Source organism: Somniosus microcephalus, chromosome 2 (genome assembly GCF_052327205.1).
Source record: "Somniosus microcephalus isolate GS21.2 chromosome 2, FLI_Smic_1.0, whole genome shotgun sequence".
NCBI classification, from domain to species: Eukaryota; Metazoa; Chordata; class Chondrichthyes; order Squaliformes; family Somniosidae; genus Somniosus; species Somniosus microcephalus.
Genome location: NC_140988.1, coordinates 337,299,803 through 337,323,007, shown reverse-complemented (window position 1 = coordinate 337,323,007; position 23,205 = coordinate 337,299,803). Strand labels below are relative to the sequence as shown.

General features: G+C 47.2%; 1 protein-coding gene across 4 annotated transcripts in view; it reads right to left on the bottom strand.

Moving 5' to 3' along the window:
• pstpip2 (proline-serine-threonine phosphatase interacting protein 2) overlaps window positions 1-23,205 on the bottom strand; it is a 200,708-nt gene that overhangs the window by 62,564 nt on the left and 114,939 nt on the right. For all 4 annotated transcript variants that reach the window (XM_085975407.1, XM_085975408.1, XM_085975406.1 and 1 more), the window contains exons 6-8: window positions 20,168-20,230; window positions 12,394-12,492; window positions 10,859-10,904 (exon numbers count right to left, since the gene is read on the bottom strand). In XM_085975407.1, the coding sequence (XP_085831533.1) occupies window positions 10,859-10,904; window positions 12,394-12,492; window positions 20,168-20,230 (208 nt within the window). The remainder of the gene's footprint in view (window positions 1-10,858; window positions 10,905-12,393; window positions 12,493-20,167; window positions 20,231-23,205) is intronic.

Below are 23,205 nucleotides of genomic sequence, written 5' to 3'. Positions count from 1 at the left end.
CCTAGGGTACTTAAGGAAGTGGCCCTAGAGATAGTAGATGCATTGCTGGTCATCTTCCAGAACTCGATAGACTCTGGAACAGTACCCATGGATTGGAGGGTAGCTAATGTTACCCCACTATTCAAAAAAGGTGGTAGAGAAAAAGCGGGGAATTATAGACCGGTAAGCCTAACATCGGTAGTGGGGAAAATGCTAGAGTCTATTATAAAAGATGTAATAGCAGAGCACTTGGAAAGCAGTGACAGGATCGGACAAAGTCAACATGGATTTACAAAAGGTAAATCATGTTTGACTAATCTACTGGAATTTTTTGAGGATGTAACTGGTAAAATAGGTAAGGGAGAACCAGTGGATGTGGTGTATTTGGGCTTTCAGAAGGCTTTTGATAAGGTCCCACATAAGAGATTAGCGTGCAAAATTAAGGCACATGGGATTGGGGGCAAGGTATTGACTTGGATAGAGAACTGGTTGGTGGACAGAAAGCAAAGAGTTGGAATAAACGGGTCGTTTTCCGAGTGGCAGGCAGTGACTAGTGGGGTACCGCAAGGATCGGTCCTAGGACCCCAGCTGTTCACAATATATATTAATGATCTGGACGAGGGAATTGGATGTAATATCTCCAAATTTGCAGTCTAAGGATAAGGGGTAAGCCATTTAGGACTGAAATGAGGAGGAATTTCTTCACCCAGAGAGTGGTGAATCTGTGGAATTCTCTGCCACAGAGGGCGGTGGAGGCCAGTTCATTAAATATATTCAAGAAAGAGTTGGATATATTTCTTGAGGCTAAAGGGATCAAGGGATATGGGGAGAAGGCAGGGACAGGGTACTGAAATTGGATGATCAGCCATAATCTCATTGAATGGCGGAGCAGGCCCGAAGGGCCGAATGGCCTACTCCTGCTCCTATCTTCTACGTTTCTATGTTTGAGGGTCGGCTGCCATTGGCTGGGTGCGTCGAATGGCCAGGTTGTGGAGCATGCAGCAGACAACAACGATGCGCACCACATGCTCCGGCGAGTACTGTAGGGCGCCCCCCGAATGGTCCATACAACGGAAACGCTGCTTCAGCACACCAATTGTGTGCTCCACAATGTTCCTGGTGGCCTGATGGCTGTTGTTGTAATGCTCTTCTGCCGGGGTGCTGGGCAAACGGAGCGGGGTCATGAGCCATGGGCAGAGAGGATAGCCCTTGTCGCCCAGCAGCCAGCCTTGTGGGTGAGCCGGGGCCTCAAAAAGGTCAGCCACTGAGGTCTGCCGCAGGATGAACGCGTCATGGCTGCTACCAGGGAATTGTGCGTTCACCGCCATGATCATCTGCCGGTGATCACAGACCAGCTGCACATTAAGGGAGTGGAACCCCTTTCGGTTACGGAACTCCTCCGGATTCTGTAATGGCACCCGCAAAGCCACGTGTGTGCAATCAATGGCCCCCTGCACCATGGGGAAGTCCGCAATAGCCGCGAAGCCCTGTGTGTGCTCCCCTTGCTTCTCCAGGGTCACAGGAAAGGTGATTCATTAGCACCTCCTTTTGTAGAGGGCAGCTGTCACTTGCCGGATGCAGCAATACACCGCAAATTGAGAGATATTTGATATGTCCCCAGCTGCTGCCTGAAACGATCCGCTGGCGTAAAAGTTGAGCGCAACAGTGACTTACACGGCCACCGACAGAGAGGTCCTGCACCGTATCCGCGGCTGCAGATCCCCAGCAAGCAGGTGGCACAGCTCAGTGACAACATCCTTACAAAATCTGAGCCTTCGCAGACACTGCTCCTCCGACATGGTAAGGTAGGAGACCTGCTGCCTGAAAACCCTGGCAGCGTATGGTCGGATTCAGCGACGTCCATTGGCCCTCCTCCTTCTGGCCAATCCCGGCCCTCTCTCCCTCCATCTCTGTGCCCTTGCCAGTTGTTCAGCCAGGATGACGTTCCCCTCCAAAGCAGCTCCCATTATTCTGGCCGACGAGTAAGACGCAGTCAGCTTTCTGGATCCAACTGTTCTAGACAGGGCTGAAGGTCCCAAGGCTCCTCTGGCTCAATAAGAACAAGTCTGTGTAACTGAAGGTCTGCAACTCTCTCCAGCAGCGAGCAGTATGGCCAGGCCAAATGGCTGCCGGTTTTATACTAGCGCTGTCCCCTTTAAAGAGCACCCCCCGAGTCCGAGAAGGACCTGGTAACGTTCCATTCAACTGTCACTAATAGCACCAGGCGGAACGGAGGGGGGCGCCACTGAATTTCCGGTACAGGGCGCCAAAAAGGCGTTGCACAATGAAATGACGTCATTATCTGGCAAAGACTTAGCGCCAGCGCTAACAGGCTACTCAATATGGCAGGATGCGCTAGGATCACTGCGCACGTCCGAAAATTTGGTAACGCCCCAAATCTCGGGCTCTTTCGGCGCTAATCGCTGGCGCAACCAACCGAATTTCTAGGCCAATAATTTTAAGTTTTACATTTTTCAAATCTCCAACAACAATTAAAACCTGAAGGAATAAGATGTTACACTTGTAATAGTTAAGTTTCAGTGCCAGAGAGGGTGATTGTCAGTAATGAACAATTATCACATCATTAAAAGGGTACTTAGACTGAAATACCAACGCTTCACTTTCTGTGGCAAGATTAGTCCGTATCTACCGCGCAAATACAGCAACTTCACGCCATTCAATGCCTTTCAATGGTGAGGCAGACTGGGAGATGTCGCTTTCGCGAAGCTAATGGTGGAGCGGCACATCTCAGACAGCAACTTTTGGATTTCCACGTTTAACCGCGAATCTGCCCCTCGCCTGAAGTTGCTGTACCGTTTGCACACAAACAACGGCGAGCGCCATTTGCCTCACCGTTACTTTGACAGCAATTTATGACCCATTAATATATTTGTTTATTGACCTTTCCTCATAGCTCCTCTCCAGAAGAGCAAGAAATACACCTTTTCATCATGGTGACCAGAACAGAAAAGGACAGGAAACGGTCTAAAGAAAAATGTGCAAGAATGCAACATTTAATCTGGACAGATGGATGTTGGCAATCCTGCAAACTAATTTTGCTGCAGGCAATGCCAACAAACAAGTCATTCTTACTCATTCAGCAGTTACAAAAACAACTTCACTTGAATGTACTAACACGCAGAGAGCTTAAGTGTACTACAAATCAAATGTAAATTATTACTCAAATGGAAAGTCCAGCTCCGAGGGCTGAGCTGTGCCACACAGACCAGGAAGGTCACAGGGTCAATGGCCAGTCTGTAATGAGCTAGCTGGTCTCAGCAGGGGCACTGCAGTTGACCAGAGTCCACTTGAGTAAGGAAGGGGGAAGAAAATGACTAACTTTCCACTCCTGATCGCTATCAGACCATCTCTGGGGAAATACATTTTTGCGTTCTCTTTAGTGATTCATTGCTCCATTCTGGCGCCATTTAACAAATGATTAAGCCGTGATTTAAGTTTGTGAGATAGCACCTGTAGGATCAAAGAAAAATTTACCTTCCACACACACACACACACAGGCCTAGACAGCTGAGTCATATCAACCTGCAGGAAGGGTCCCAGGTTCAAAGGGTACAAGCAAACATCCCTGGGGTGTCCTACTCCCTGGGGTGTCCTACTCAAACCCTCATTTTGACCTTGCTCCCCTTACTCTGTGCTTTTTTCTCCCAATTACTAATCCACATTCACAGTTTACCCTTGATACCCATTTGCTAATTCGCTAAATGGCTTCGTCTATAAATGAGTAGTTGGTGGTATTTCAACAAAAGCCTTTTGGAAGTCTGGATGTCCCATTTCATATGGCTTCGGCCTAGTCAAGCTGTTTGAGGTGGGCCAGCTGCCATTTATGAAGTTATTTCCATGCAGTTTCTCTTCCATCCTGTTTCTAGTTATTTGCTCCATTAGCTTTCCAATCTTTTAAAAGGTCAGGCGAATGAATCATAGCTGCCGGGTCCCTTTATGGATATGGGAATATCTTGAACATGAGAACTACATTTGCCCCGTTGTCAGTCTGTCTAACACCACAACCACACCCAAAGACGCAGAGTAAACACGATGAGTGCTTGATGTTTAGTGGTGCATTGATAGTGTCTCTTCTGATTTTAGAAATAAATCCACATTTATGCTTACTATCTCATATCACTCTTAATTTTCAGCTCCCTACTTGTACGCCAGGGTTTTTATCTTTCTGACTTGCTACCCTCCCGTTGTTACAGTACTGGAAGAGTCTTTTGACTTTATGCTTTTTTATCTACTGCTATGCTTCTTACCCTTGATCGCTTTTTTTTAAACCTGCTACGGTACAATTTTATGCTTGGCCAACAGTTGCACTCTCTTTACAAGTTCTATAATCTTTCTTTTATACTTAACGGGAAACAAAGAATTAAACCCAGAACAGTACTTCGACGTATACTTCAATGAACAAGGCGGCTCAAGTTTAGGGTTGTGGAAGGCACGTTTAGGACTTGCACCAGGAAGCATGTCCCTTACTCCTCCATCACCATCAAGCCAGGACACCAACCCTAACTCAAAGCGGAGCGTAGAAGGGCATTTTAGGAGGAGCAGCACCACACGTACCTTAGAATGAGACCAACCAAGTGAAGCTACAACACAGGGTTAACTGCATGCTAAACACCAAAAGCAGTAAACTATAGACAGGTCTAAGGAGTCCCACAACCAATGGATCAAAGTAAAGTTCTGTAGCCTTACCACATCCAGTCCAGAATGGTGGTGGACACACTGGAAACTAGTGGCAGGAGATAGCTCGGCTCCATGGACAGCCCCATCCTCAACCATGGAGGAGCCCAGCACCTGAATGCAACAATCAAGGCTGTAGCGTTTGTTAGCATCTTCAGCCAAAATGTGACAAGTAAATGATTCCATTCAGCCTCCTCCCGAGGCCCCTGCCATCATAGATGCCAATGTCCAGCCAATTCAGTTCACTATACGTGACATTATGGAGTGGCTGGGAAGGATATGGGCCCTGACAACATCCCGGTGATAGTGCTGGAAACCTGTGCACCAGAAATAGCCATCCCACCTAACCAAACTATATCAGTGCAGCTACGGCACTGGCATTTACCCAACTATGTATAAAACTGCCCAGGTATGTCCAATCCACAAAAAGGACAAATCAATTATGTCAATCAATCAAACCAGTCAATTACCATTGTATCAGCCGCCAGCCAATCATCAGCAAAGTGGTGGATGGATTCATCAATAGTGCCATCAAGCAATACCAAGTCATCGATGCTCAGATCAGGTTCCGCCAGAATTACAGCTCCAGATTTCATTATAGCCTTGATTCAGGCATGGGTGTGCCAGTGGAGAAGTGAGAGTAGCCTCCCTTAACACCAAGGCAGCATTCAACTGAATATGGCACCAAGAAGCCCTAGCAAAATTTGAGGTCAACGGGAAAATCTTTCAGTGTCAGACACAAGAAGATGATTGGGGTCGTCAGAAGCTAATTAGCACAGGCCAAGTGCATCACTGCAGGAGTTCCACAGATGCAAACATCTTCAGCTGCTTCATCAATGGCCTTTTCTCTATCGTAAGATCAGGAATGGGGCTGTTTGTAAGAACATAAGAACATAAGAAATAGGAGCAGGAGTAGGCCAATCGGCCCCTCGAGCCTGCTCCGCCATTCAATAAGATCATGGCTGATCTGATCCTAACCGCCAATCCACTATCACAGAACCATCTCCTGAATCTAACAGAATTAGACACACAAAATAGGAGCAGGATCAGGCTACACGGCCCCTGGGCCCGCTCCGCTACCCACAGGGCCATGTCCGATCCGAACCTAGAGCCATGTCCCACCTTCCCCAGAATCGGTCCCAATGCCTCAGGAATTTAAATCCCTCCCTTCTAACCATCTCTCCAGCCACGCATTCATCTGGTCTATTCTCCTATTTCTGCTCTCGCTAGCAGGTGGCACTGGGAGTAATCCTGTGATTACTACCTTTGAGGTCCTGCTTTTTAATTTATTTCCTAGGTCCCCATATTCTGCTTGCAGGACCTTGTCCCTCTTTCTACCTATGTTGTTGGTACCGATATGGACCACGACCTCTGGCTGTTCACCCTCCCCCTTCAGAATGTCCTACAGCCACTCAGTGACATCCTTGACCCTGGCACCAGGGAGGCAACATACCATCCTAGAGTCACGTCTGCGGCCACAGAAACGTCTATCTGTTCCCTTTATGATAGAATCCCCTATCACTATTGCTCTCCCACTCTTTTTCCTCCCCTCTTGTGCAGCTGAGCCACTCATAGTGCCACGGACTTGGCTCTTGCTGCATTCCCCTGAGAAACCATCTCCCCCAGCAGTATCCAAAGCGGAAAATCTGTTGGAGAGGGAGATGGACCCAGGGGACTCCTGCACTACCTTCCTAGTTCTTTTACTCTGTCTGGTGGTCACCCATTCCCTGCCTGCCTGTGCACTCTTTACCTGCGGTGTGACCACCTCGTTAAACGTGCTATCCACGAAGATCTCAGCCTCGCGGATGCTCCACAGTGACTCCAGCCGCAGCTCCAGCTCCGAAACACGGATTTCGAGTAGCTGCAGCTGGAGACAATTCCTGCACACGTGTTCGCCCTGGACACTGAAAGTGTCCCTGACTTCCGACATAGCACAGGAGGAGCACTCCACGCTGCTGAGCTGCCCTGTCATGTCCTACCCTTAATTTACTCCTTTTACTTCCTTTAAATTAAAGAACATTAAATACACTAGGGACCTGGTTTCACTTTAAACACTACTTACTCTAAACTAGAGACCTTACTTTTACTTTAACGACTGGACTGTAGAAATACTCACCAGGTCCTACTTACCAATCAGCTCCTTTCCTTGTGCCGACGTCACTTTTAATCTCTGGTGTCACTTTCGAATGTTGCCTGTTGAAGTCCGCTCTCACTGCTGCTCCCAATAGCTCGGTCTGGGCCTCAAGCCTCGGGCTTTATTTCCTCGCTCCTCCTTCGCCTGTTCCCTCACAGGTCGGTCCGCTCTCGCTGCTGCTCCCAATCTCAGGGCAACTAGCGATGGGCAATAAATGTGGCCTTGGCAGTGTCACCCACATCCCAAGAACAAGGAGAAAGAAATGTAGCTATGACTCCAAATACCACCGACACACCGGTGAACCCAGGAAATTCGCTAGGCAGCTAATGTCCTACCATTTGTATGCTCTTCCTCACTCTTTATTCTCCAAACACAGGGCATCATTCAAATGATGGCAAGACCACTGTCTCCTTAACAGTTTGGCACCACACAATTGGCAAGAACAGGATTGGGCTCAGATACGGTACTCCACATCCAGTCAGTGGCTTGCTTGTACTGGCCAGAATTTCCCCCCAAAGAACAGGTGGGTTTGGAGCATGGGGGCAGTTAAATTGTTAAAAATTGGGATTCCCAACCTGATCGCGTCTCCAACCCGCCCACTTACGGTTTTGACGGAGGCGGGATGGGGGGAGCGGGCGACCAACTCCCTCCCAGGGGGCGGAAGGTCAATTTAAATATTGTAATGCAGCTGGAAGCCTCATTTTTAACCTCCATTTTGAATTTAGCTGCACGTGGACGGGTTTCACACAATTCGTGAAACCCGGAAGTTAAACCGAGGCGGAGACAGCTGCATCCAGGAGGGAAGTGGCTTTATACCTACCTCCTGGATCCAGGGTCCCTGCCTAACCCACCCCCCGCGATCGGAGACCCCACCCATGATGCCTCCCCCCTCCCCCCCACCGATGATGCTAAGGCCGGTCACCATCCTCCGGTGGTCGGCTCCGATCCTCTCTACCCCCCGCTGCCGATCCCCGGCTGACCCCCCCCATCCCCTGTCAATACCCCGTGATCCCTCGCCGACTCCCCCAATACAGCCCCTCTCCCAATCCATGCCAATCCCCGACTCCCCAGCCATGATCCCCAACCGTGCCGACCCCACGATCATGCCGACCCCACCCCCCGCCACAATCCCCGACCATGCCGACCCCGCGATCCCTCCCCCGGACCGACCCCACGCATCTGAGGCCTACCCGCCCACAACCAGCCAGCCTCTCAATCTGGCTGGCTGCGGGCGGGAATCCGAGGCCTCACATTCAAATCGGGTCCTGCCTCCCGGGTTTCCCGCCCGCCTCGGAGACCCTCCATCCCCAACCCACCGCCCTTGAGAAAAATCTGGCCACTACTGTGCGGAAAGAATGACCACTCTGGGAAACTGAAGGCAGGAGGATTCCTGTGGAATTATATCAGTGTGAAAATGGTCTTCTCCCAAGTTTTGCTGTATGCAAGGACTTGTTTTGGTATTTTACCTCACATATTTTGAAAGGGAGGTGGCAGTACAGAGAACAAGTAGAAACACAAACAGAAATAGGAAACTCCAATTGCTCCAGGACAAAGAGAGCAATGAGACATGCAGCAAGTATGTATGTGGATATATGTGCAGGTTGAATTATCTTTACAGAGGAGGCGGACTATAGTGACAATAGATACTCTTCCTCATTTATGTAATTCCTGCATATTAATAAATAACTGTAAAAGGGTACAGAATACTTAAAAGGGGGAAGTAAAGTTTAGAGGAGCGGGGAAACCTTTGTTCTATGTACTCCCTGCCCCCTTCACTTTTTCATTTTGATTGATGACGTTTAAAAGTGTTCATTTTTATTTACTAGTCTGAAGTCACTCGAGGTGGGTATTCTACCTTGCTAGGCTGCTGCAGTAACACCACTAGTGGTGCTGCAGAGTGCGGCTCCATAATAAACAGCTGCGTGGGCGGGGAGGAGAAGGCCATGACTTTTCAATGAGTCCTTTCGGAGCTGCTCCACCCTGGGAATCTACTCTCTGGCCTATGAGATCTGTATCCCCAGCCGGCAGCTGGGTATCACGCGTTGGCAAATAGCTCTGCAGTGGCTTTCTGAAGTCTGAGCTTCAAAATGGGAGAACTCCCACTGCTCTTCTTCAAAAACAGAGCCACGGGATCTTTTACGTCCACCTGAGGGAGCAGATGGGGCCTCGGTTTAACGTCTCATCGGAAAGACGAATGTTGGGAAGAAAATTGGCATTTTAAAAAAGACAATCAGAATTGTCCTGAGGCTAACGTTTTTTGTTCTATAAAATGGACCAGTTCAAAATGGTGCTTTGAAAGTGCACACCCTAGTTCTTCATTCCCCATTAATTGTTCTTTCTTAGTTTTGAACTGGACAGTCCAGCTTCAGGGCTGATTGTTCACCAGTCAGGTTTTTAAAATACTGAATTAAAAAAAAAGAGGATGTGCATATGAAGAAAGCAAGGGCTTGACTGCTCATGTGCAAAATGACCCAGTCAAGTATAGGCAAAAGGGGCCCGTTTTTGTATTTGCAATCAGACCATTCTGCACACATCTGCATCCTCTTTTGAAATGCCCAGTCCTGTTTTAGACTGGGCTCCGATGGCCACTCTACGTGAAGGAAGTGCTGACGGGCTCTCTGTGGCTTTTAGGCAAAGTTGCTGCACTTTTGATGATTCGGTCTCAATCTATTCCCTTCATTTCCTGATGTGATGGCGGAGGGTGGTTTCAATTGTTTAACGGCTTAGGGCACAGTGGAGGTGCTCACACTCCATGTCAGCAAGTGGAACATACTCCGGTCCGAGAGCCACTCCACTCAGTTCCTGATCCGAGCCGTATCGACAGGGGGAGGCAGAGGTTGCAGCAGCTTCCTGCCGAGGGAAGACAATGTCAAGAGGGTAACACCTGGGCAGTGTCCTTTGCCACCTCGTGGCCGGCTACAAGGGGCTGGCAGGGGCAGAGAAGCAGCACCATCGCTGCTGAACAGCAAAATAGGGAATAAAAATATATATTTTTTTAAATATAAAAGGAAGAACTTATCTAAACATGGCAATAAAAAAAAATAAAAGAAATAAAATAATATTGTGCCACCAGCTCTCCCTAGCCCAGCCAAAGTGGCTGAGCCGGTCGGAACAAGATAGGCCCAGGCTCAATCCTCACTCTGTGCTGAATTAGCTGATCACAACCAGGGCTGTGGTGGAAATGCATCAGTTAGGAAAGGCAGAATTGACCAGGGTCACTGCTCTTGATCGCTATCCAGTGACCGTAGCTGGAGGTGCCCTTTCGTGCATGCTGGTCAACAACGTGATGGGGCTGCGACGCCCCCATGGCAACACAGGCTGACGACACTCACTGTTTAGGATTACACCTGAAGAATGGCCACGCCACTTGGGTGAGGTGGAACTTTACACAACGAGGAATCAAGGCCTTCAGGGGAGGAGAAAGAAATTTGGGTAGAAATGACAACGAAACATGACTGAGCTTCAACGAAACCATTGGGACACGATAGCAGTCAGAGAGACGGGCCCTCTTAGACACTCTGCTCGATTAGCAGACCTCACTGATACATAACTGCCAGCCCCTCCACTGTAATTACTTGACCGATGTTGTAATTACATAGAATGTACAGCACAGAAACAGGCCATTCGGCCCAACTGCTCCATGCCGGTGTTTCTGCTCCACACGAGCCTCCTCCCACCCTATCAGCATATCCTTCTATTCCTCATCAATGAAACATCAGGAGGGGGATTTAACGATAAGCACGGGTGGCACTGAATGCAAACCATTTAATTGTAAGGAGCTGTCTTTATTTATTTTGTTTTAGAAGTGACAAGAGAAAAACAGGTACACATTTAATCCCGAGAACATCATTTATAATGAGAGATACTTGGTATGTCTGACTTTATTGTTGAGTTACACTCAAAATGTAATTGCCGCCCCCCGCCCCTCCCCCCCGGCCCCTCCCCTCCCCCCACCCCTCCCCCGCCCCTCCGCCCCTCCCCTCCCCGCCCCGCCCCGCCCCCCCCACCCCCCCACCCACTGTACTCACTTTACTGTTGATTCACACTCACCGGCATCTTCAGCGCTTTGTTTACACTGGTTTGTCTTTGTCTGCAACTGGAACACAAAATATTGCCAGATGGAATTATTAAAAACAGAACACTTCCTCATGCACGGATTAAACCATTCTGTTGACAAGCCTCTCATCAGATTCTCGGCCACGGGAATGGTGTAGAATACCGGTGGCCCTAAACAGAAAGGTGGATTTATTTTATCCAGCAGTTTTTGTCCCTCCCTTCTTCTCCACTCTTGAAGTCATTGGCTCTTTACTAGGTTACAGTTTCACTGGATGCATTTCAATGGCCACTGTTCATGTACAGGCCTAACCAGCGAGTGTCAACAGGTGATTGGAGTACAAGGGTGTGGAAAGAAAAATGAAATAAAGGAGTAGAGAGCTTATTATTGATAGAGTAGGAGATTGTTGTGCTGAATTTGTGAAACAGAATGGCCATCACTGATTCCAGGTGTAAAGATAGAATAGAGAGCAAAAGAAAGAAAGACTTGCATTTATATAGCGCCTTTCATGACCTCAGGATGTCCTAAAGCACTTTAAAGCCAATGAAGTACTTTTTGAAGTGTAGTCACTGTTATAATGTAGGAAATGCGGCAGTCAATATGCGCACAGCAAGCTCCCACAAACAGCATTGTGATAATGACCAGAAAATCTGTTTTTAGTGATGTTGATTGAGGAATAAATATTTGCCAGGACACCGGGTATAACGCCCCTGCTCTTCTTTGAAATAGTGTCATGGGATCTTTTACATCCACCCGAGAGAGCAGACGGTCCCTCGGTTTAACGTCTCATCCAAAAGACGGCACCTCTGACAGTGCAGCACTCCCTCAGCACTGCACTGGAGCGTCAGCCTAGATTTTTCTGCTCAAGTCCCTGGAGTGGGACTCTGAACACACAACGTTCTGACTCCGAGGCGAGAGTGCTACTCACCAAGCCATAGTTGAGGAAATGGAGTCTGTGTAATATCTGTCCCTAATACCATTCAAAATTGAATCTTTAACCTTCCTGTGAAGATCCACGGTCAGCATCCAGGATTGGGAAGGGGGCTGATCCTCATTTTTATAAAGAAAATGTCACTGTCGCTGTGATCTAAATTGCACTGTTGCTGTGATGCATTACTGCTCCTCCTGGGCCCACAAGGAAAGAAAAATAAAAAGTACTCCCTGATACAGCACTCACAGCCCAGTGCACGGTCTGACATTACAAACATGCTGAAAATGAAGTCTCTGCACCAATCCAATGGTACTAATGTAGTGCATGTGTGTGGGTGTAAATCTGAAAGTGGTTGATCACGGTAGGAGTCTGTGTCCCTTCAACATCAGATCTACTTTTCCTTTGGTTTTGTGGCCTGCACATTAGCTGAACACTACAGTGGTCAGACAGGGCCTGCGTGACGCACGCAAGTTCAAACTGTAACATACGGAAAGTAAAATAACTTGTGAAAAGTAACAACCGAACCAGAATAACATCAGCACTTTTAACAGAGAAGTAACAGAGCAGGACATTTAATGAGCTGTTGTGAGGGATTCTTACTTTCTCCTGCTGTTTGGAGTTGCCGATCCCAGCACTTCGATTTAGCATCTGTTCAGCCTCATCCTTTTCCTTACATTTTTGCTCGTAGGTCTTCTTGGACTACAGTACATAAAAAATAATGAAAAGTAATTAACAAAACGGCGATTCCAAAAGAACGGTCTGACTCCTGTCCATTTACTGTACCTCATTATGTTTCACCAATCAACTGCTCTTTTCTCCTATCAATGTGGATGATGTAATATCAGGCAGTGAAGGACAAGGTCTCTATAACGTGGTATAATGTTGTGAGTGAGATGCAAACCCACTATAATGGGGTCTAATGCTGGGCAGTGAGAGACAATCCCGTTATAATGGGGGTTTCAATTGGTCAGTGAGATAATTCAACTACAATGGGTGTAATGTTGGTCAGTGATTAGCAATCGCATTGTAATGGGTGTAATATTAGTCAGTGGGTGATTATCTAAATACGATGACATATAATGTCAGTCAGTGAGCAACAATCCCTCTACAATGGGAAGTAATGTCAGTCAGTGACAATCCCTCTACAATGGGACATAATGTCAGTCAGTGACAATCTCTCTACAATGGGACGTAATGTCAGTGAGTGACAATCCCACTACAATGGGACGTAATGTCAGTCAGTGACAATCCCTCTACAATGGGACGTAATGTCAGTCAGTGACAATCCCGCTACAATGGGACGTAATGTCAGTCAGTGACAATCTCTCTACAATGGGACGTAATGTCAGTCAGTGACAATCCCCGTACAATGGGACGTAATGTCAGTCAGTGACAATCTCTCTACAATGGGACGTAATGTCAGTCAGTGACAATCTCTCTACAATGGGACGTAATGTCAGTCAGTGACAATCTCTCTACAATGGGACGTAATGTCAGTCAGTGACAATCTCTCTACAATGGGACGTAATGTCAGTCAGTGACAATCCCCGTACAATGGGACGTAATGTCAGTCAGTGAAAATCCCTCTACAATGGGACGTAATGTCAGTCAGTGAAAATCCCTCTACAATGGGACGTAATGTCAGTCAGTGAAAATCCCTCTACAATGGGATGTAATGTCAGTCAGTGACAATCTCTCTACAATGGGACGTAATGTCAGTCAGTGACAATCCCGCTACAATGGGACGTAATGTCAGTCAGTGACAATCTCTCTACAATGGGACGTAATGTCAGTCAGTGAAAATCCTGCTACAATGGGACGTAATGTCAGTCAGTGACAATTTCTCTACAATGGGACGTAATGTCAGTCAGTGACAATCCCGCTACAATGGGACGTAATGTCAGTCAGTGACAATCTCTCTACAATGGGACGTAATGTCAGTCAGTGACAATCTCTCTACAATGGGACGTAATGTCAGTCAGTGACAATCCCGCTGCAATGGGACGTAATGTCAGTCAGTGACAATCCCTCTACAATGGGACGTAATGTCAGTCAGTGACAATCCCGCTGCAATGGGACGTAATGTCAGTCAGTGACAATCTCTCTACAATGGGACGTAATGTCAGTCAGTGACAATCTCTCTACAATGGGATGTAATGTCAGTCAGTGACAATCTCTCTACAATGGGACGTAATGTCAGTCAGTGACAATCTCTCTACAATGGGACGTAATGTCAGTCAGTGACAATCCCTCTACAATGGGACGTAATGTCAGTCAGTATAGTGCAGTTGCTCTATAATCGGGTGTCAAGTGTTGGTCAGAAGACACTTGATGAAATTACTGAGAATTGAAGAAGTCCCCTTTGATTTTGTCTCCTGTGACCAGTTTCACTGCTTTGCAATCCAGCTGATGATGCTGCAATTTTTCACCACACAGTTCTAATATTATACATGCCTATCAGGAAAACCAGACCAGCAGATACCAGACAAACAGAGGGCAAAACTCAAAAAGTGACATTATAGTCAGCACAGAGCCTGGAGCGGGACAGGTAAGATACAGTATTTAGTTTATTGGTTAGTGGTTACAGTTTTAGTGTTAGCTAAACAGTTAAATAGCCTTAAAGCTAAAAATATTTTTGAAGTAACTGTTAGCTAACATGGCAGGTCAGCTGTGGCCTGTCGCATGCACATCCTGTGCCATGTGGGAACTCCAGAACACTTTGTGCGTCCCAGAAAACCACATCTGCAGGAAGTGCTGCCAACTGCTGGAGCTGGAGCTGAGAGTTTCTGAGCTGGAGGGGTGGCTGGCGTCACTACAGTGCAAACGGGAAGCAGAGCGTTCCGTGGAGTGCACGCTTCAGGAGGTGGTCACCCTGTGAGTGTGGCGCTCACAAACCAGCGTTCAGCGTTGAATCCCAGCGAGGGCGATGACCATCGTTCCCTTTAAGAAGCACGGCCGTGCAGCCGCGCAGCGCTCCAGGGATCCCGGGCAGTCGGCTCGCCGGCTTTTCAATGTAAAAACTGCACACACGCAATATTTTGAATGGCCCGTGCAGCCCCTTAAAGGGGCCGCGCGGCGCCAGGAAAAATTAGAGGAAACATTTGTGATGACACCTCAGGGGAGTGCAGTCAGAACCAAATCCACGGCACCGAGAGAGACTCGGCTGCCATGGAGGGGGCATAAGAAAATGTGCAAATGCAGTTGTTATAGGAGATTCGATAGTCAGGAGGATAGACGGTCGTTTCTGCAACCGCAGGCATGAGTCCCGAATGGTGTGTTGCCTCCCTGTTGCCAGGGTAAAGGATATCACTGAACGGCAGCATGCGAGGCAAGGGGAACAGCCAGAAGTCGTGGTCTATGTTGGAACCAATGACATAGGTAGGAAACAGGATGAGGTCCTACAGGCAGAGTTTCAGTAGCTAGGAAAAAGATTAAAGACCAGGGCCTCAAATGTGGTCATCTCTGGATTACTCCAAGTGCCACGTGGTAGCGAGTATAGAAACAGGAAGATAGTGCAGGTAAATGCGTGGCTGGAGAAGTGATGCAGGAGGGCTTCAGATTCCTGGGGCATTGGGACCAGTTCTGGGGCAGGAGGGATCTGTACAAGCCGGACGGCTTGCATGTGAACAGGGCTGGGACCAATGTCCTCCCGGGGAAGTTAACTAGTGCTGTGGGGGAGGGTTTAAACTAATTTCGAAGGGAGAGGGGCACCAGGACATACCAGCAGAGAGGAGAGACAAGGGCCTAGAAATTCATTAAGGCGCTGCCAGCTTTGCGGCCAGTTACCGCCGAAAGAGGGCTTCTGCGCCAAAAATGAGTTTGCGCTGATATTCAGTGCAGCGGTATTGGCGGCGGTAGCCGTTAGCGCTGCGCCGGCACCGATGACGTCATCGGTGTGCGCAGTGCCCTGGTTCCGCCCCGATCCCCATATTTAGTAGCGGCCGCCTCCTCCGAAGCGGCCGCAAACAGCGACCAGAAAACGGGGCCGCGCTGTAGCCTTAGTGGGGCACTTTAAAGGGGAAGGTGCGGCCGGCCGCTTTTTCGGCGGCCGCCTGCCCGCACCTCCTTCCCTGGCCTCCTCCACCACCCCCCCCGCGCATTGCCGGCTGCTTTCCGCGAACCCGGCACTTCTCCGTGGTGCCAGGCTCATTTGCCGGCACTCTCCAGCGGCGATCTCCCTGTTGCAGGCAGCTCCCCCTTAAGAGAAGGAGGAGGCCTGCAGTACCGCAGCCTGCCGCTCCGCAGCGGCTGGCGCAGCGGCGCCAAGAGCGCTGAAATTCAGTGTCAGCGCACCTAGCGGAGGCGGGCACACCCTGGTATAGCGCCCGGTTCCGAATTGGGGCGCAAACACTGAATATCTGACGATCGCTAATGGCTCCCCGCCCAGCGCTAACTTTTGGGCGCGAGCGAGCTGGCCGCCCCAAAGTGAATTTCTAGGCCAAGGTGTATAGAAAACTAGGAGGGACAAACAGCAACAGATCAAAGAATAGTGTAGAAAGAGGAGGAATTAGATGGAGGAATAAAGCAAAGCCTACTGGCATGGTGTTGGAATACGTGTGTGATAATGCGAGGAGTGTTACAAATAAGGTTGACGAGTTACAGGTGCAAGTTGCCACATGGGGTTATGATATAGTGGCTATGATGGAGACCTGGCTTAAACAAGGCTGTTTCCCCTGGCTGGAGAGTCTAGAACTAGCGGGTAAGTCTCAGGATAAGGGGTCGGCCATTTCTGACTGAGATGGGGAGAAATTTCTTCACTCAGAGAGTTGTGAATCTTTGGAATTCTCTACCCCAAAGGGCTGTGAATGCTGAGTCGTTGAGCATATTCGAGGCTGAGATAGATAGATTATTGGACTCTAAGGGAATCAAGGGATATGGGGATCGGGCGGAAAAGTGGAGGTGAGGTCAAAGATCAGCCATGATCTTATTGAATGGCAGCGCAGGCTCAAGGGGCTGTATGGCTTACTTCTGCTCCTATGTTCTTAACATGGGCAGGAACTGGAGCTAAACATTCCCAGCTACAATGTATTCAGGAAGGAGAGGGAAGAAAAAAAAGACATGAGTGGGGTGGAGGGCCGGGTGGCAGTATTGATCAAGGATAATATTACATTTCTATAGAGGGGTGATATACTATAGTGTTCATAAACTGAATCTATTTGGTTAGAGTTAAGGAACAGAAAAGGAGCTGCTACATTGTTGGATGTTTACTATAGACCCCCAAATAACAAGAAGGAGATAGTGAAGCAAATCTGTAGAGAAATGTAAAAAATAGTAGAGCAGTAATAGCAGAAGACTTCAATTACCCTAATATAGACTGGGGGGGGGGGCGGAAACAGAGTAAAGGGCAAGGAGGGTGAAGAACTCCTAAAATGTGTAAAGGAGAACTTCCATAAATCAATATGTTTCAAGCCCAATGAGGAAGGAAGCAGTGCTGGATCTACTTCTGGGGAATGAAGTAAGGCAAGTGGAGCATGTTTCAGTGGGAGAGCATCTAGGTAATAGTGATCATAATATAATTTGGTTTAAAATAGTTAATGGAAGGGACAAAGAAAAATCCAAGGGGGAAATACCCAACTGGAAGAGAGCCAATTTCAGTGATTTGAGAAGGGATCATGCACAGGTGGACTGGAAACAAAGTTTGGCCAGGAAAACAGTGAATGAGCAATGGCAGGCCTTCAAGGCGGAGATACTTCAGGTACAAACTAAGCATATTCCCATAAGGAGGAAAGATCGAGCATCCAAATACAGAGCTCCAGGGATGACAAAGGAAATAGAGGTTAAAGTAAAACAGAGAAAGGAGGTTTATGACAAATGTCAGGTACAAAACACAGTAGAAAATCAGGCCGAATATAGAGAATGCAGAGGGGAATTGAAAAACGATATAAGGGCAAAGAGAGAGCATGAGAAAAGATTAGCGGGTAACATAAAAGGGAACCCAAAAATCTTTGATAAACATATAAAATGCAAAAGGGTAGTTGAAAAGAATGGGGCCAATTGGGGACAAAAACAGGAAATTTTGTGGAGGGAGAGGGCACGACTGAGGTACTGAATGAGTGCTTTGCATCTGCCTTCACAAAAGAGGATGAAGTTAATGCTGCAGTAGAGGAGGGGGTAGTAGAGATAGTGGATTGGATAAAATAGAAAGGTGGTGCTAAATAGGTTGGCATCACTCCAAGTTAATAATTCACCCAGTCCAGATGGGATGCATCCTAGGTTGCTGAGGAAATCTAGGGTGGAGTTAGCAGAAGCGCTGATCACAATCTTTCAATCCTCCTTGGGTATGGGAGTGGTACCAGAGGACTGGAGGATTACAAATGTTACACCCCTGCTCAAAAAAGGGGTGATGGATAAACCTGGTAACTACAGGCCAGTCAGTCTAACGTCAGTGGTGGGAAAACTACTGGAGACCATTGTCAAGGACAAAATTAATACTCACTTTTGAAGCATGGGTTAATAAAGGACAGCCAGCAAGGATTTATTAAAGGTAAATTGTGTCTGACTAACCTGATTGAGTTCTTTGATGAACTAACCGAGAGGGTTGATGAAGGTACTGCAGTAGATGTTGTATATTTGGACTTTCAAACAGCATTTGATAAAGTACCACATAACAGACTTATTCAGAAAATAGAAGCACGTTATTAAAGGGACGGTGTTAACTTGGGTACATAATTGGCTAAGAGATAGGAGGCAGAGTAGCAGTGATTGCATGTTTTTCTGACTGGAGTAAAGTATGCAGTGAGGTTCCCCCCAGGGGTCGTTATTAGGACCATTGCTTTTCTTGTTATATATAAATGACCTGGCCTTGGATATCATGAGAACAATTTTGAAGTTTGTGGATGTTACAAAACTTGGAAACGTAGGATAGTAGCAGGCTTCAGGAGGATATAGACAGACTGGTGAAATGGGCAGACACATGGCAGATGCAATTTAGTGTGGATAAGTGTGAAGTGATGCACTTTGGGAGAAACAACATGAAGAGGCAATATAATCTAAATGGTATTATTTTGAGGGGATGCAAGAGCAGAGGGACCAGGGGGATGCATATTCACAAATTCTTGAAGGTGGCAGGGCAAGTTGATAAGGCAGTTAAGAAAGTGTATGGGATGCTTGCCTTTGTAAATAGGGGAACTGAATACAAAAACAAGGAAGTCATGCTAAACCTTTACAAATCACTGGTTAGGCCTCAGCTGGAGTATTGTGTGCAATTCTGGGCACCAAACTTTAGGAAGGGTGTCAAGGCCTTGGAGAGGGTGCCGAGGACATTTACCAGGATGATACCAGGGATGAGGGAGTTCAGTTATGTGGAGAGATTGGAGAAGCTGGGATTGTTCTCCTTAGAGCAGAGAAGGTTAAGGAGAGACCTAATAGAGGTATTCTAAATTATGAGGGGTTTTGTCAGAACAAGTAGGGAGAAACTGTTTCCTCTGGCAAGTGGGTCAGTAGCCAGAGGCCATAGTTTTAAAATAACTGGCAAAAGAACTAGAGGAAAAACAAGGAGAAATTATTTCACAGAGAGCTATGATGATCTGGAATGCACTGCCTGAAAGGGTGGTGGAATCAGATTCCATAGGAACTTTCAAAAAGCAATTACAAAGGATATACAGCACAGAAACAGGCCATTCGGCCCAACCAGTCCATGCCGGCGTTTATGCTCCACTCGAGCCTCCTCCCGTCTTTCCTCATCTAACTCTATCAGCATAATTGAACATGTACTTGACCAGAACTAAGTTGCAAGTTCATTTGGCCCTATTTTGAAGCCATCTCTTCCAACAGATGGGTACAGTAGTATAGTGGTTATGTTACTGGACTAGTAATCCGGAGGCCTGGCCTAATGATCTGAGTTCAAATCTCACCAAGGCAGCTGGAGGAATTTAAATTCAGTTAATTAAATAAACTTGGAATTAAAAAGCTAGTATCAGTAATGGTGACCATGAAACTACCGGATTTTTGGGGAAAAACCCAACTGGTTCACTAATTCCCTCTAGGGAAGGAAATCTGCACTCCTTACCTGATCTGGCCGATATGTGACTCCAGACCCACAGCAATGTGGCTGACTCTTAATTGCCCTCTGAAATGGCCTAGCAAGCCACTCAGTTGTACCAAACCGCTACAATAAAGTCAGCATTGTGGGAGTACTGTCAACATGTGGACTGCAGCGGTTCAGGAAAGTGGCTCACCACCAGCTTCTCAAGGGAAATTGGGGATGGGCAATAAATGCCGGCCTTGCCAGCGGCGCCCACTTCCCGTGAACAAATAAATAAAAAATGGCCTCATTTATTTAATATTGGAAGGTGGTGAATAACCACAAGTAAAAACAGTAAACCATAGCTAGCTCGAGTTCTTTACGGGAAAGAAATTAAAATGAAGCTCTTACATCCATAGTTTTCTTGTAGAACACGGTCTTCTGCTTTTGCAAATTTTCCATGCAATGTTCAATCTGAAAAGAGGAAATAAAGCAAGATAACTGGAGGAAAATGAAGGATTTCCCATCTTAAGTCTTTGTTATTGTGCATTGATTAGATCTAGCAGTGCTCTCCAGCATCGACCCTGCTGGAATTGGTGGAATCAGCGGCAGGGCATGTAATTAACAAGTGGCCAGCGATCAGCAGTACCAGGGGCGCATCTCCAGTGCACATCAGTCCCATGTGCTGGGAAATCCGTCACCTGGGTATTAAATGGGTGGGCTTTGCCTTCTTGAAATCGTTTACATTCCTCATTATTTGGCAAACCTCCTACTTGCGTATGTAATACCCACTGGAAATGTTATGTACGCTAAGTATGGTTATCAATCTTTAACTTAGACACTGTATTATCATTGTTATAAATCCCTGGGTTAAAGTTGCCCATGTGAAGGTACGGCAAGAACTTTTAAGGACACAATGTGACTAAGAGCAGACTTTCCATAATTCTGCACCAGTATCAACTGTTGCAGACAGTGAGGCTGCGCAGTCTCCAGGCAGAAACCCCAGGAGGAAGGGGTGGAGTCGGGTTTTTCGAGCGAGAAACGAGAGCGACTGGAAGAAAAGAGGGCAGGAGCTCTGAAAAGAGGGCTCAGGAGGCAAATGGCTGCCGCATCCCGTCCCGGGCTTCCAAACTCGGCCGCCGCCCTTCGTATTAGTAGCTCTGCATCCAGAACTCAAAGTGGGATTCAGTGATCGTGAAGAGAATTCAACGAAGGGGTTCGGAGTCGTAAGTCTTGCAGACATTATACATACCATGAGCTCCAACTTAAGCGCGCCAACGAAAGAGTGCACTCGAATTTGGACACAGGGACAGATTCTCCTTTGAATCCATATAAATGGAGAATGTATGTTTATTATGTCTAGATTCATTCTAATGTATGCAAATGTCTAATTTAGGTCATTGACCCGTAATCTTCTTATACTGTCTGACGTTAAAACTATAAAGTAAGATAATTAGAATTAAGCCACTGTAGTAGTGATCTCCTTACTGGACTATAGAATACTGTCTACAACAGAGACCACATCTCACATATATCTAGAGAACCGTGAAGGGGTTACATTTTGGGGGCTCGTCCGGGATTGTGGTCTATTTATGTCAGTAAACTAACAGTATTGAATGCTCATTGCTAAGAGAGTGGTTTGTGGTTTCTACTGGGCTGTTTGAGCATAAAAGATGGATGTTATTGAGGTTGAAGCTTGGTGCAAACGGAAGCAGATAGCTACTACCCATGCCATTGTGCTGAATGGTGTTGCTAACGATGACCCTGATGATGTCTTGCTAAGGGCTCTGAATTGTGTCAAAGCCTTTGGAAAGGTTAGGATAGTTGAACGCTGCTTGGATACAGCTACCAAGAAGCAGTTTGTGTGTTGATCCAGACATCAGAGAACCTGAGAGGTCATGGTTTACCTGAGGCAGTTGGGCTTTCTGAAGAGGCTGGTCCCTGGCCAGTTCAGTTTGTCCCTATTACTACTAAGGAAGAAGAAGGGTTTCAGACCAAGTTGTTGTCATTCTTGAGACAAGAAGGAAAGACTGTTGCTGATGTCAAAGGTCTGATAGGTCCTTCGGCCCTGGATATGAACACTCAGTTGGTCAGTGCCATTAGTTCTCTGGTGGATAAATGCACCAATCTGCCCTTCGAGGCTCAGGGATACCGTAAGCTCCGTATGTTCTCAGGAGTGAGACCAACTCCCTGTGGGGAAGAGGAGTACGACGCCTGGGCTGAGCAGACCCTGCCTCTGCTAGAGGAATAGCAGTGCAGTGACAATGTGAAGAGGGAGAGAATAGTAGAAAGCCTTAAGGGTCCTGCTGCTGACACTGTAAGATTCTTAAAGGCGCAGAACACCTCTGCTACTTCCTTTGACTACATGCAGGCTCTAGAAACTGCCTTTGGAACTACTGAAACCATTTAGATTTGATGGTCAGATTCAGAAGCACATTCCAGTGTGAGGGAGAGAAGCTGTCCAGTTATCTGCTGAGAATAGACAAACTGCTGCATTGTATGTTACGGAAAAGAGGGATTGAGTTGCCTGAAATGAATCGGTTCCGCATTGAACAGGTTGTGCGAGGTGCATTGCTCGAAGACATGACTGCTCTTCGCATACGCATGACCCATAAGTTGCGAGATCCACCTACCTTCACTGAGCTGCTAAGGGAAGTCAGAGAGGAGGAGGATATGCTTCAGGCCCAGAATGTAGCAGAGAGTGCTGTGATGTCCAAGCTTGTGACTCCTGTTACAGTTCCTACTCCTAAGGGTGATGTCAACCCTGAGATGGAACAGCTGAAGAAGGAAATAAATGTCATGAGAGCCGAGATGGCATATTTTCGGTCTAAGCCCAACACAGAAAGGGATGACGCACGGGTGCAAAAGGTTGAACACCCTGCGAAGTCTAACAGCAAAATGAATGATTCCTCTAAAGGATATCCCCATGAAGGAGATAGACCTGGAGTCTTTTGTTATAACTGTGGAAAGGATGGACATTTCAAGCGAGGATGTAGAGGTGAGGAAAATCTAAAAAAAGTAAATGACTGTCTCATAAAACTTACCAAGAAGTCGGGAAACTACAAAGGGGCACAGTAACGGAACGGCCTGCTGTCCCTGTAGTTAAGACACGTTCCGCTAAGTGCAATAATAGACGAGGGGATATGAAAGACATCATACCTGAAGGTTTAGTAGGGCCGAGTTCTGCTGTATCAATACAGATTGAAGGCATTTATACTAAAGCTATCCTCGACACGGGTTCTCAGGTTACCATACTGTACAGATCCTTCTATGACCGATACCTGACGCATTTGCCGTTAACCCCAATCAGTCTTCTGCAGATCTGGGGCCTTAGTCCTGCTGATTACCCATATGATGGCTATTTGTCGCTGAGGTTGGAGTTCTTGGAAGCTGATGTAGGGACCACTGAGACCATTGATGCACTTCTGTTGGTTTGCCCTGACCCCATG